Source organism: Propithecus coquereli, unplaced genomic scaffold, assembly GCF_000956105.1.
Source record: "Propithecus coquereli isolate 6110/MARCELLA unplaced genomic scaffold, Pcoq_1.0 Scaffold543, whole genome shotgun sequence".
NCBI classification, from domain to species: Eukaryota; Metazoa; Chordata; class Mammalia; order Primates; family Indriidae; genus Propithecus; species Propithecus coquereli.
In genome coordinates, this window is record NW_012151319.1 from 1,091,691 (window position 1) to 1,105,269 (window position 13,579).

Here is a 13,579-nt window from a genome sequence, read left to right on the forward strand (position 1 = left end):
GCCCGGCCTGTCCTTTATTTTTCACTTCATTCACAAGTGAAGTGAAATGCCATTATGGCAATATGTCTTCAAAACAAAACCATTTTGGATTTTAGATAATATTTTATTTGAGCAGTTTTACAAGAACAGAAACTGGAATGGTGAGGAATATAAGTAGAATTTACCTGAAAACAGGCTAGATACTTTTTTTTTTATTTTACAAGGTATCTGAGAGCCTTGACATCATTAGAAACTCTTTGGCTTTGGTCAGTTTTTTAAATGGGAAAAAGTATAGCGACTCTAGGGTTGAGATTCTACCTCCAACACTTGTTAGCTCTTGTTTAATTTTTGTAAGCCTCAATTTCCTAATCATAAAAATGGGTGGTGTATAGATTGAATGAGACAAATGCACATAAAGTGCCTGGCACTCAGTAACAGGTGGTTTCTGCTGCTGCTGTTATCAAATAACTTTTCAACTTTTGCCAATGTTTGCAGAGAACTTCGTATGAGTGGTACATTCCTAAAGGGATCTTAAAAACTGGTTGGATGAATAAGCATCTGAATCTGGTGCCAGCCCTAGTGGTTGTGTTCTATGAACTGGACTGGGATGAACCTCAATGGAAAGAAAAGCAGTCTGAGTGCGCCACCAGAGTGGAAATAGTCAGGTATGATCTTCTGTTTTTCAGGTTGGCCATGTTAGTTTGCACATGTCTGTTATTTACTAACATTTCTTGAAGGCAACTGAGGACTGTTTAGACTACAATGGTCACTTGGGGGATCACTAACCTCTAATGAATCTTGTTCAGTTCCTAACAGCATAAATATTGACTGTATATAATGTCGGGTATGTGAAGAAATTTAGAAGACAAATTGGTCTGGATTTGCAAATGTTTTTTCTTTACAATCTTTTTCCGAGACATAATAATTTACTGTTTAGTCCTATAAAACACTTGCTTTGTCACTCTTTCAGTTTCAGCACAATGAATTCTTTTGGATAACTACTCTGTAATATATCACTATAAAGAAATAAGTTGTATTATAACTTCTGCACAAAAGTATATGTTAAACTTTTGCTTTTAAGGCAAATTTTTGAGGCTTAGAAGATGTGAGATTATACTTTTAGAATTTAAATCATTGTGACATATACGTTATTTGTGTGTAGGAAAAGATTTTCTCTGATCTTAGTTTTTTTAAGTTGATATTTATTTTCAGTTGAATTTTCAAGCTTGTATTTTAATGTAAAGTTATGAATACTTTTTTTAAAGTTAAAATAATTTAATTAATTTTATTATTGTTTCCCCATTGCAGGCAAAGTTTACAAGGAAGAAACACAAAAGTTGCAGTGGTTCTAATTCAGAAGAAAACCCCATTGCCCCCAGGTATCAAAAGGCTAATTAATTATTTACTTGTTTTTTTAAAATTATTTTATACCTCCAATTCTTATTATAAGGATGTAGATTTTTTTTTAATGTTTAAATCTTTTATACACTCAGTTATGGGGCTGATAGTGTGTTAACTTTAAAAAGTACCAATAATACATGAAAAATGCTTATTGTAAATAATTAAAAGTAGTAAAGAATGAAGATTCTTAAGTCCTGCTCCCTAAGTTTCACTTATTTCCTCATGTAGGGGATGTGAGAGGACATGTTTAATTGAGCAAATGGTTAATTTGCTTGATTTTTTTTTTTAAAAAGAATGTAATTTACTTATGTGAGCTCTATTTGAAATTGTATTCCTTATGTAATATTTTTTTTACTAATTTGCTATAGGGCAAAGAAAAATGCTATAGGATTTGTAATTTCCTCTAGGAAAATGTCTTAGTTTCAAATACTTATTCCTTCTGCCTTCCGAGACTTTCATAGGCTATATGTTTTTGTTTCTACGTTGAAACTTGTAGCATCCTAAATGGTTGTGAGAACCTCCTTTCATGAATTATTGCTTCCATTTTTAGTTTTGTGTTTCAAATACTTATATGGTACATCTGTTGGCATTTCTCCTGGCTCAGTAAAAAATTCGACAGTGTTTTCCAAAAAAGTCTATACTGTGTAATTCTAAGAACCCCTCGGAGTTCCCAAGGAGCCCAGAAGTCCTATTGGCCTGGTGAAAAGTGGTTTGGGTTTTTATTCCTAATTATATTTTTCAGACTTGGGGAAATATTTATTTAGAAAAATACATTAATTTCTTTCTTTCTTTACCCTTGTGGGGGTTATCAACAGGAGAAGATGTCATTGCTTCAGAAAGGGCTGCAGCTTTATGCAATGCATGTGAGCTCTCAGGAAAGTCTTTGTTTGTACTGCCACACACCGACCACCTGGTGGGTTATATTATAAGGTAAATAAAGGTCCTTTAAAGTTTTTTTTTAAAGTATTCATTAGGAATTGAGAAATTGGTAGCTTAGACCCATTTATAAAAAAAAAAAAAAAAACATGCTCATGAAAAAAATTCAAATGATACAGAGGATATAGAGTGAAAATAAAAGTCCCTTTTTGTCAACTTTTTAACCCTCTCTAATCCTTGAGGTAACCATTATCAGCAATTTCTTAAATTTCCTTCCAAAAATGTCTTTTTGTATAAGAACAAATATATGTATATGTTTACAGTCCATACACACACACTTAAACATACAAAAAATGCATGTAATCATATAATACACAGTGAACTTCTACTTACTCATGAACACCTTTTGATATCTATATCTAGGTCAGCCTCATTTTTAAAAAAACGTGTTTTTCCATTGTGTTTTCCAGTAATTACCACATGTTCTTGTATGACGTTTTTGTCATTTTATGTGAGAATATCTCCATTTCTGGCCTCTTTTTTGCTTTCTTCTTGGTATGTTGATGTATCTATTTAAATCATTTTTTTCTTATGTCCTAAGCCCCATCATATTTTAAATTTCTTTTCTTTTCTTTTTTTTTTTTTTTTTTTTTTTTGAGACAGAGTCTTACTGTGTTGCCTGGGCTAGAGTGCTGTGGTGTCATCCTAGCTCACAGCAACCTCAAACTCCTGGGCTCAAGCAATCCTCCTGCCTCAGCCTCCCGAGTAGCTGGGACTACAGGCATGTGCCACCATGCCCGGCTAATTTTTTCTATATATTTTTAGTTGTCCGATTAATTTCTTTCTATTTTTAGTAGAGACGGGGTCTCGCTCTTGCTCAGGCTGGTTTCGAACTCCTGAGCTCAAACAATCCGCCCGCCTTGGCCTCCCAGAGTGCTAGGATTACAGGCGTGAGCCACCACGCCTGGCCTAAATTTCTTTATAAAGCCTTCATAGATAAAGGGCAGATTACCTGAGGTTACAGCATTATCTCAAAAATTATGTGGCTGTTATCCAATTTTTTCTGGCATTTAGTGTTACAAAGAAATTTTATAGTATTACATTTTTAGCTAGGATATATTTAGATATGAATATTTTCATTGATTTTGACTATAAAATGATTTTCCTTTTCATTCTGCATAAGTATCCTTCTTAATCTCAAGAACGATTTAGTTTATCTTTTATTATTGCTTCTCTTGCATTTGTTTCTCTCTCTTTCTCAGAAGGAAAATGAGAAAATGATCTACTACAGGAGGTTAACTGGCATTCTTATTGGTATTTAAGTAACTTGGCTCCTAAGAAAGAGAAGCATAAATTTTGAAGGAGAGAACATGCATAGGAACAGGATCAAATGAAAAGCTGAATTGCAAGAAAACTTAAATGCAATTAGAAAAATAAATCTTCACACTAGAAGCAGAGAAAGTCAAATCATTCATGCCTAGGATAACATTGGCGTAATGGCTGAGAATACAGAGGAAAAGAATGATAAGTTTTGTTTTTTAAATGCAAACATATGACCAGTAGGGAACGCAGAGAAGAGAGGGACCAGGTATAGTTGACTGGTGGCACACGCAGACTGCTTTTCTTTCCACCGAAGGTTATCCAATCTCATGGCTGGCCTGTGACTCCCTTTCCAGGTTTGGACACTTTGTCCTTGTGCTTTGCGCTTCGCTATCTCCCTGTTCACAATGCTGTTTCTTGTCAGTGTGCTTTCATAGTAGTGCCCACATGCCAACTCCCCTTACTCAACTGTTAAGGCTTAGTTCACACCAATCCTTCTTTAGAAAGCTATTGCCCTCTATTCTATACCTTGCCCAATGACTCTTAAACAGGGCAGTATTACCCTCCAGGGAATATTTGCTAATGCCTGGAGACTCTTCTGGCACTTATGCCATGACCGAGGGGTTTGCTATATTGGCATCTAGAACGTAGAGCCCAGGGATATTGCTACACGTTATACAATGCACAGGACAGCCCTATACAACAAAGAATTACCTGTTTCAAAATGTCTGTAGTGCTGAGATTGAGAATACTGCCTTAACTATTAGTGATCCTATCTCCTTTCCTCAGCTTTCAAATTTAGTGCTTTCATGGATTCAAGAGAAACAGATGTAACTTCTGCCTTTAACCACTTACGGTTTTATTGGAGGTAATGAAATATTTAAATAAGGAGTACACTGTCAGAATGACTGATGTAAAAAGCAAGTGCTCTGAGTCCATGGCCTCCAGAATGTGGATATCAGAACAGGGGTGCATAAGACAATCTGTTGGGAATGAGGGAAGACAGACCCTTTTTCCTCATAGTTATGTTTTTTCTTAAGAGAAAGAAAAGTTGAATATCAGAAAATCTTCATTGATCTGGGAGGAAGTAGCAGAGTTACTGGTGGCATCCTTATTTGTGTGCATTCAGAGCATTTTGATGTATTATGTAATGCTACAGTGCTTTGATTAATTTTTTTAAAGTGTCAAAATGTTAAAATGTTTATAAAACTTCTGTAATGCATTGAAAATGATTGTGAAAATCTTTTGTATTACAGAGGTTAATTGTTCATTTCAATTAATGGTGTATTAAGCATTTTTCTTTTATAAAATGATAAGTGTTCTGAATTTTCAAACCTTTCCTCTTAGGACAGTAGGCTGTCAGTGTCATGTTAACTTGCAAATGTTAAAAAAAACCACACACATACTTTGCCTTTCAAAACAAAAGTAGCATTTTAATGAGTTAAGAAAACATGCTTCTCAGAGAAGGTGTGCTGTAAAGAGAACATGCTTGAAAAGGGCTCCTGAAAATAAGCAATTTTTTAGTTTAAAACTATTTTAAATAAAGAGTTTCAATGGGTCTGAACTCATTAAAAATACAAAACAGCATATACAAATATATCTAATCTGTGCAGTTAGGTTTTGAGTCTCTGATCTTTGCCTTTCCGTAAATTAAAAATCAAAACTGCTGTAAGCATTTTGGTGGGTGGGACGATATAGAAGCACTATTTGACTCTCCCTCCTGTCTGCCTTTACTGAAAAGGCTGTAGGTGAAAAGGAAAAAGGATGTAAGGACTCCCACATGCCTGCTGCTTCTGCTTTGGCTCTTTTTACTCCTTTATTTTCAACCTTTAGCAAAGGATCTACCTTCAGCTATAACTTCCTTTCAGGTATACAGTAGTTCCTCCCTATGTCCCTCGAAGTTGTGTGAATGTTCTTGTGTATTACATAGTTTCCAAACTTCAGGAACACCTCTTTCCTTTTAGACTTTAATCTACATCTATAGCTTGGAAGCTTGAATGTTCTTCATTGGAAAACTGGTAGCTCTGTTGCCTGGAGTGAATGCTGGCTTCTCAAAATTCAGTTGCAGTGACTAAGATAATATGTTTGTATATCCTAAAAAGTGTGCTTACTTGACATGCTAGTGTAGCCGTAACGTAGCAGAAAATGGACTCCAGGTGATTTTGGTATGAATTTTGCTAAGAGTGAACATCATGTATCTTCTGGTAATTAGCTGGAATAGGGAGTTGCTTGCAATCAAATTTTCATTCTAAATTATCTGGTAGGATAAGTTGTATTTTGAAACAGGTCAAGTAATAAAATATACATAACTGTGTGTGTATGTGTGCATTTTGTCTGGTTCAAAACAAGTTAATTAAGTTCCTGCCTCCATAAAGGAACTAGTTTAATTGTTGAGACCGAAAACATCCATGTTAAATACCACAGACCATTGCAAGTGTGAATTGTGTAATACAGTTTGTGAATCTTACAGGAGCAAGTCTCCAGACAACAAATGGATAATTGTGGCCTGGTAAGGCTTTAAGGAAGAGGAAGGCCTTGCATCTGTGCTTGGAGGTTTAGATTAGTGGGAAGGAAGTAGTGGTTATTTGGGAGCAAAGGAACATCATAAAAAAGCATGTACATTTAAAATTCATCTAGGTTAAATCACTAAATGGGAATCAGTTGGATTTTCTGTTGTAGGAACAAAGAAAATTCAAGGTCTGTTTCCCCAAAAGAGCTTTCTCAATTGTTTGACGTTACCTTAAAAGTATAATTTTTGAATATCTGCTAAAAGAATTGGTCTTTTCACTAACCCCCTCACATGCTGACTAGATCTGTTATTTATTTATGTTTTTGAAACAGTGTACATTTTTTTCTCAAAAAAAAAAAGTCAAATAATATAGAAGTGTGTGAATTAAAAAGTGACAGTCTTATGATACTTTCCCTACATCCAGGGATGTCCCTTTAACTAATTTGTTATATTTAAACAGTGAAAGATTTGATTCTGTATCACTTAAGTTTAGGGGAAATAATGGGACTTATCAGGCCTACTTGCTTTCTATTTTCTATATTAACTGCTTAACAGGTGTTTTATGTCTGAGTACACATCTAGCTTAAAAACTAAAACCAAGCTTATCTTTGATACTTCCCAAGATAATATAGATCAATAATACTGATTTCTCTGTCGAGAAGGATTTTTTGCTTTTGTTTTTTTTTTTTTAATAATTCAGAATAACCTGCAGACATATTTCAGGCAACCATAACATTGAACATTCTAGTCAGTGCCTTATTGTTACCCATTTGTAAAACTTTAAAGAACAGGTTAGGTTAATATGTTCCTCCAAACGTTGTTCAGTTCAATGTTAGAATCTAATTTTAATTATTTTCATATTTTAACATTTTTTAAATTATAGTGTTGAAAATAGAAAAAGTTTCACCTAGAAAATCCAATTTAAAATATATCTGATTTAAAAAATTTTTAGTTAAATACATTCTATTTTCTTTTTGTTTTCCTTTATGTATTTTCCTTAAGTGTATGTAAACCCTTTGAATATAGGTCCAAAATTCTGTTTTATTCTGAGGAGAAAAAAAAAGGTTTTTTTTCTTTATCTTTTACCTGGCTATGAATTCAGCTTTCTTTTATGCCCTAGGCAAATACTCCTGATGTGACTTCTTTTCACCAAAGAAAGTTTGAATTATTTAGTCGTCTGGTCAGATTTTCTTTGTTTCTGTGTAATCTCAATGTTATGGAATGAAGTAGGATTTAAATCATACAAATGTTATTTTTACTTCATTTTTGCCAGTTTTTGTTTTTGGTTCTTTCCTCATAAGTTTTCTTATATTTTTAAGCCCTAAATATTAAAATCACCAAAAATAGTGAAATACAATTGAGTATTGAATATTTATTTTTTTCAGACTCTTTATAAAAGTATGAAATAGTAGAAGTGAAAGTAATCTTAGAGATTACCAATTTTTACAAATTAGAAAAAGTTATTTTTATCTGTTATATCTTGTAAATAATCTTAAATGGCTTTTGGGGGGGTCTTAGTTTTAGACTTTTTATCTAGAAATTTGGGTTATATTTTGCTTCACTTTTCATCTTAATCATAAGGTAAAATAGACTTTGTCAGGATTGTACTTTCAAATCTCACTAATATGATTCTTGAAAACAGTTTGGTTTAAAATCACTTTAATATTCGAATGTTGGTTTTGTTTTTTAATAGATTAGAAAATGCCTTTTATGAACATGCACAGACTTATTACTACACTGAGATCAGAAGAGTGAAATCTCATAAAGAATTTTTGAATAAAACAACACACCAGGTACATGTTTTTTGCAATAATAGAAAGCACTCGAGAGCAGATTACTTACTGATTATTTTTGAAGCAGTTATTACATGTCGTTAATGCCTTGATGGTTTCAAATGGCTTCAGTTCTTCTAAAGTTTTTTTTAAAGCTTTTAAAAACTAATTTGTTTTTAAATTAAACTCCTTACCCTTAAGGTTTATTTTTAAACTCTTTGCCCTTAAAGTTCTTAAAGGTAGATTTTTATGGCTTGCTTAACTGTACCCTTGCTTGTTGGAATAATTCTTGCATTTTAATTTTGAATATTTTTCATTCTTTTATAGTCTCCTTGTAATAAACATTATTATAATTTTCACATTTTAAATAGAATATGTATAATGGTAATTTTTTTCTATCCATTTTTCAGCTTTTATTTGTTAGACATCAGTTCAAAATAGCTTTCTTCAGTGAGTTGAAACAAGATACACAAAATGCTCTGAAGTAAGTTTTTAACAGTTTTCAAACTAAATTTTTCTTATCTTTATGTTAACAACATAAATGGCAATATCTGAATCTCAACCAAATTGTCATTAATTTTTAAATGCTTATGTTAGTCAGATTCAGCTATTTAATATTTACTTTAGTTCAGAGATGAATGGATTATATTATTTTGGGGTTTAAAAATTTTTTTCATTTTATTATTGGAAGTAAATTTCATAGTGTCATAAAGCTTTCTGGTCTAACTAATTAAATTTTATGATCTAAAGAAATATAATATTAAAATTTTCCCCATCTTCTTGACTATTTTTTATTTGTATACTCAGTAAAACCCTGTGTTAAAAGACTGATTTCCAAAGTATAATGTACGTTAAATATTATCTAAATCAGACTACTGATTTTTTAGAGTTTATACAGTAGTACATTTATTCAATTCAACTATGATTTTCTTTTTAATTTTTTTTTTTTTAGTTTGTAATGCCTGTTAATAGCATCATTTTCCATTTGAAGGATCTGTTATACATAGAGCCTTGAAGATGAGTTGCAGATGTGTTGGCAGTAGTTAAACATTTTATTCCTTTGTTTTTACCAAGCCTAATTTAACATGACCTCTTCATATTATACCTTTAAATCAATTTTTGAAGTTTGACAGTGGCAATTTGACAAGGGGATAAAATACAGCTATTTAACCTAAAATTGAGGAGGGGAGAAAAATAGAAGTAAATGGAAATTATTAGCCACAGGAATATTGCAGAAACATCTTATTTTTATTATTGTTGAAGTGCTAAGCATCAAATTGTGTTCTCTGAATCTCAGAGACTTCATATAATTATAACTGGCTTTAATGTAGTTCATTTAAAGGGATGGTATTATTAATAGTTAGAAACCTTCAATTTCAGTTGTGTTCAAAAATAATTCTTGAAAGAAATAAGTTTACCTGGAGAAGTTAAGAGCAAAGTTTTTTCTATGGAAAAGCCCATTTTGAGATTTTCTCATTCCCTTCCATGTCTAGAGTAGGCCCAGTTCCTCCCAGACCCTCCTTTCTCACCGCCATCCTCCTTTAGCCCTCACTGCCCTAAGGACGCTTTTCCCTCCTCTCCAGCTTCTACCTGAGATCAGTGATGCTCTTAACCTGTAGACATACTTGGGGTTAAAAAGTAGTTGAGCCATGCTCTGTCTTGATACCACCTTTGCTAATACAGTTTCTATTTGTTTGAGAAACTTACAGTAGCACTTTTCGTGAGAGAACAAGACCCTGTCTCTCAAAAAAAAAACTTACTTTTTAAACAGAATGCTAATTTTTCGCTGTAATTCTGGACAATTATCCAATTTACTTTTATTTTTCAACTTGTTTTTTATTGGTTATTGATAGATGTTAATGACAGGAAGAACAATGTACGAATGATAGTTCTGTTCTTCGTGAAAAGTCATTGATTCCTCCCACATATGTTATTAGTTAATAGATCCTTTTTCAGGAAATCGGAGATTGATATGTATATGCTATTATTGAGCTGTTGAATGCTAAGGAATATTAAATAAATATTGTCTGTTATTTCTAATGATTTTGTTCTTAGAAATGTTTTCTTAAATTATATCATAATTAACCATCCTCCCCATGTTTATATTAGGAATTATAGGACCGCCTATAATCTTGTACATGAATTGAGAGCCCATGAAACTAATATTCTGGAAATTAAGACTATGGCAGGATTTATAAACTACAAGGTAATAGTTCTACTTCCAAATAAAGGGAATTTGTCTTTAAATATTAAATAATCCTTTTAAAATTTGAAAATGAAAATTGGTTTCTTACCCTGAAAAGTTGGTATTGGATTAATTATGCTCTCCGCTTTTATATTCTTTTTCTCAAAAAGGGACTTGGTTCTTAGCAGCCTAGTTGTAATGGTTGGTTTTTGAGTTGATCATTCTGGAGTTATTTAGAGTTGGGAGGGGTTTTTGGTTTTTGTTTATTGGTTTATTGGTTTTTTTGTTTATAAGTGAGAGCAAGGGAAAGCTGCCTGGATTATTGAATTTTAAAAGATGCAACACATTAGAACTTTCTTGGTTTAATATTGATACAGTGAAGAAAATGTGTATCTCTTCACCTTAGAGGGAATTTTTTTATCCATTGTTGGAACATTTTATTTTTAGATTGTATGTAGTAGAAATAGATGCCCTCAGACGGCAAGCGAGGACTATTTGTTTTGCTTTTAATTTTTCCACATTCATCTTAAAGATATCTGGCCCTGTGTTGATGATATGTGGGCAGATAGATACTTTCATTCACTGCTGGTGTGAGTGTAAATTGGTGCGACTTCAGTAGAAAATATTTTTGCAATGACTGTATAAATTTAAAGTAGATGTTCCCTTTGATCTAGCAATTCCATTTCAGGAAATTTGTCTGACATATATGCTAACCCTTGAAAGTCACATATATATGGATATTTATTATATCTTTTAATAGGAAAAGATTGGAAACAACCCAGGATTAAGTGATTGGTTACATAAAGTATAACTCTAAACAATGGAACGTTATACAGCAATTAAGAATGAGGCAGCTCGATATATTGATGTGGAATGATATTCAAGATACATTGTTAGGTCAAAAAAGTAAGGCACAAATTAGCATATTCAGTGTGATGCTATTTGTATAAAAACAATAGTTTATATATAAATGTACACATACTTGTATATAGACTATATCTGGAAGCATATGCTAGAAACTGGTTGCCTTTGGAAAGAGAAATTGGATGGCTGAGGTACAGGGATGGATGAGAGACTTTTCATGTATTCTTTTGTACTTAAAAAATAAAATAAAAAATTATAACAAGCATATGGGGGTAAATTTAGGCTTTGTTTCTTCCTTTTTCCTTTTACCCGAAATACATGTTTTTTATATATACCATGGAATACTACCAAATACATACAGGTTATTACTATTTTGAAATAGCATCCCAGACAAAAAATTTGAGAATTTCTGTAATTCTTGTTTGATGTGGAGGTATAATTGCTTTAATTGTGCTACAGAGAATCTTTAGCTTTCTGACAGATGTAAAACTGAAAGTTAATTTATCCTCTCTCACTTTCTTATTGGAGCTAGTTTATTTCAGCCTATCTTTATGTTCTTCATTGGGAATAGTTTTTAAAATTCAGGCCAGGCACAGTGGCTCACACCTGTAATCCCAGCACTTTGGGAACCTGAGGCAGACGGATCACTTGAGGCCAGGAGTTAAGACCAACCTGGGCAACATAGTGAGACCCTGTCTCTCCAAAAAATTTAAAAAATTAGCTGGATGTGGTCGTGCACACCTCTAGTCCCAGTTACTTGGGAAGCTGAGGCGAGTCACTTGGGCCCAGGAGTTCAAGGCTACAGGGAAGTATGATCGTGCCACTGTACTGCAGCCTGGGGAGCAGATCAAGACCCTGTCTCAAAAAAAGAAGAAAAAAAAAATTCTATGTATTTGAAAAGTTTTTCTAACGTATAAAATAAATTCAGTCCAAATACTGAGTTACTTTATTTCATTTCTAAAAGGGATATAGCCTCTGGTTTTAGCTTAACCATTTTGATGAAGAAAGTCTATTACAAAGAACTTCAATGAAGGAAATTCCATAGTCTTTTTAAAAAGTTACCCTCAAACTTATTTTTAAATGAATATGCTTTTTGACTTTGATATTTTTCTTTATTTGGGATTGATTTTACATTTTGCAGATCTGTAGGCTGTGTTTTCAACACAACACTCCATTGGATGCAATTGCTCAGTTCCGAAAACACATTGACTTGTGTAAGAAAAAAATTGGAAGTGCGGAGTTGTCCTTTGAGCATGCTGCATGGATGTCTAAACAGTATGTTTTAAATTGTACTTTTAGAATATTTTTTAAAAATGATACATGGGATTTGCAGAAATGGAATCAGCATGGGCTTTGGTTCTAAAACTGAACCCAGTTTTTTATCAGTAAGCAGGTTTTTAATTACCTGGTATGTTTCTGGTAATAGTATGTATTGGTTCGTACAGTCCTTTAATGGAAATCAGTTAATTCGTAGTGCCGTCTTTTTCATTCACCATATATTTATTGAGTTTCCACCATGTGTCTAGGTTCTGAGAATATAGCAGTAAGCAAAAGAAAATTCCTGCTTTCATGGAGCTGTTTGATACTGATGCTTAAAAATTGCTAAAATACAGTTGTTCCCAGAAACCTGGTCGTATTGGAGTGGTGGGAACTATGTTGAGATCTAGTTTGATGGTATATTTATAAAGACTTGTTAGCACAGAAGAGATGACTTAAATACAGAATTATTGTACGTTAATATTTACAAAGAAATTACAACAAATATTAACTGTTGATCAATAGCATGTAGTATAGTCTGCTGAAGTTATGTTTCCCCAGGATGAATAATTATTAGAAGTAAGCTTCTTTTTCTTTGCTTTTTCTATTCATTCTTTTTTATTTCTTGATGTTTTTCTTTAAGATTCCAGGCCTTTGGAGATTTATTTGATGAAGCTATTAAGTTAGGGTTAACAGCTATTCAAACGCAGAATCCTGGTTTCTATTACCAGCAGGCTGCGTACTATGCCCAGGAGCGGAAACAGCTTGCAAAAACCCTCTGTAACCATGAAGTAAGTTACCAGCTCTCATGTTATCTAGCATTTGGGAAATTTATTAATATTTTCTTGAAAGAAGCTATTTATAGTACTGATTGGTATTGATAATTTTTTCCAAGTCTTTGAATATATTCAGTTTTTATCGTTTATGGTTTCAGGAATTATGATTATTTTTGGTTTTAGGCTGAGTATTTTTGCCTCTGAGTTGAACAGAAATTTTTCTTTGAAGAACTAATTTATGTTTGGCAATAAGTTAATGATTTAGACAAGAGGAAATTACTTTAAAATAAAAGCCACGTTTTAGTCTTTGTCACAGTATAAATTCATTGTTTCTATGATTACTGCTGTAGAAGTTTAGAAGAGATTAGGGGAATGAATATGCTCTATTTTTACTCACTGGAGAGAATAACTTTTGATTTCTTTCTCTTCCTGGGGTTTTCCTCTATGGGAAATTCTTAAGAATCTTTTTGAGACCGTGTTAATTGCATAGTTTCTTAAACTTGACATTTCATTTTGCCTTTCTCTTGGATGATGGCATTTAGATACTAGTTTCCCCCTTAAATAGCTTTAAAGTAAGAACATAGGGTATGTGTGTATATAAAAATACATTTATATTCATGTAGTTATATCAGTTTATTTT

General features: G+C 32.7%; 1 protein-coding gene across 1 annotated transcript in view; it reads left to right on the forward strand.

Annotated features, from left to right (window-relative positions):
• Nucleotides 1-13,579, forward strand: part of TRAPPC11 (trafficking protein particle complex 11) — a 36,235-nt gene that overhangs the window by 10,485 nt on the left and 12,171 nt on the right. The window contains exons 3-10 of the mRNA XM_012657462.1: nucleotides 475-644; nucleotides 1,288-1,358; nucleotides 2,196-2,310; nucleotides 7,779-7,878; nucleotides 8,268-8,341; nucleotides 9,967-10,063; nucleotides 12,048-12,181; nucleotides 12,807-12,954. Of these exons, the coding sequence (XP_012512916.1) occupies nucleotides 475-644; nucleotides 1,288-1,358; nucleotides 2,196-2,310; nucleotides 7,779-7,878; nucleotides 8,268-8,341; nucleotides 9,967-10,063; nucleotides 12,048-12,181; nucleotides 12,807-12,954 (909 nt within the window). The remainder of the gene's footprint in view (nucleotides 1-474; nucleotides 645-1,287; nucleotides 1,359-2,195; nucleotides 2,311-7,778; nucleotides 7,879-8,267; nucleotides 8,342-9,966; nucleotides 10,064-12,047; nucleotides 12,182-12,806; nucleotides 12,955-13,579) is intronic.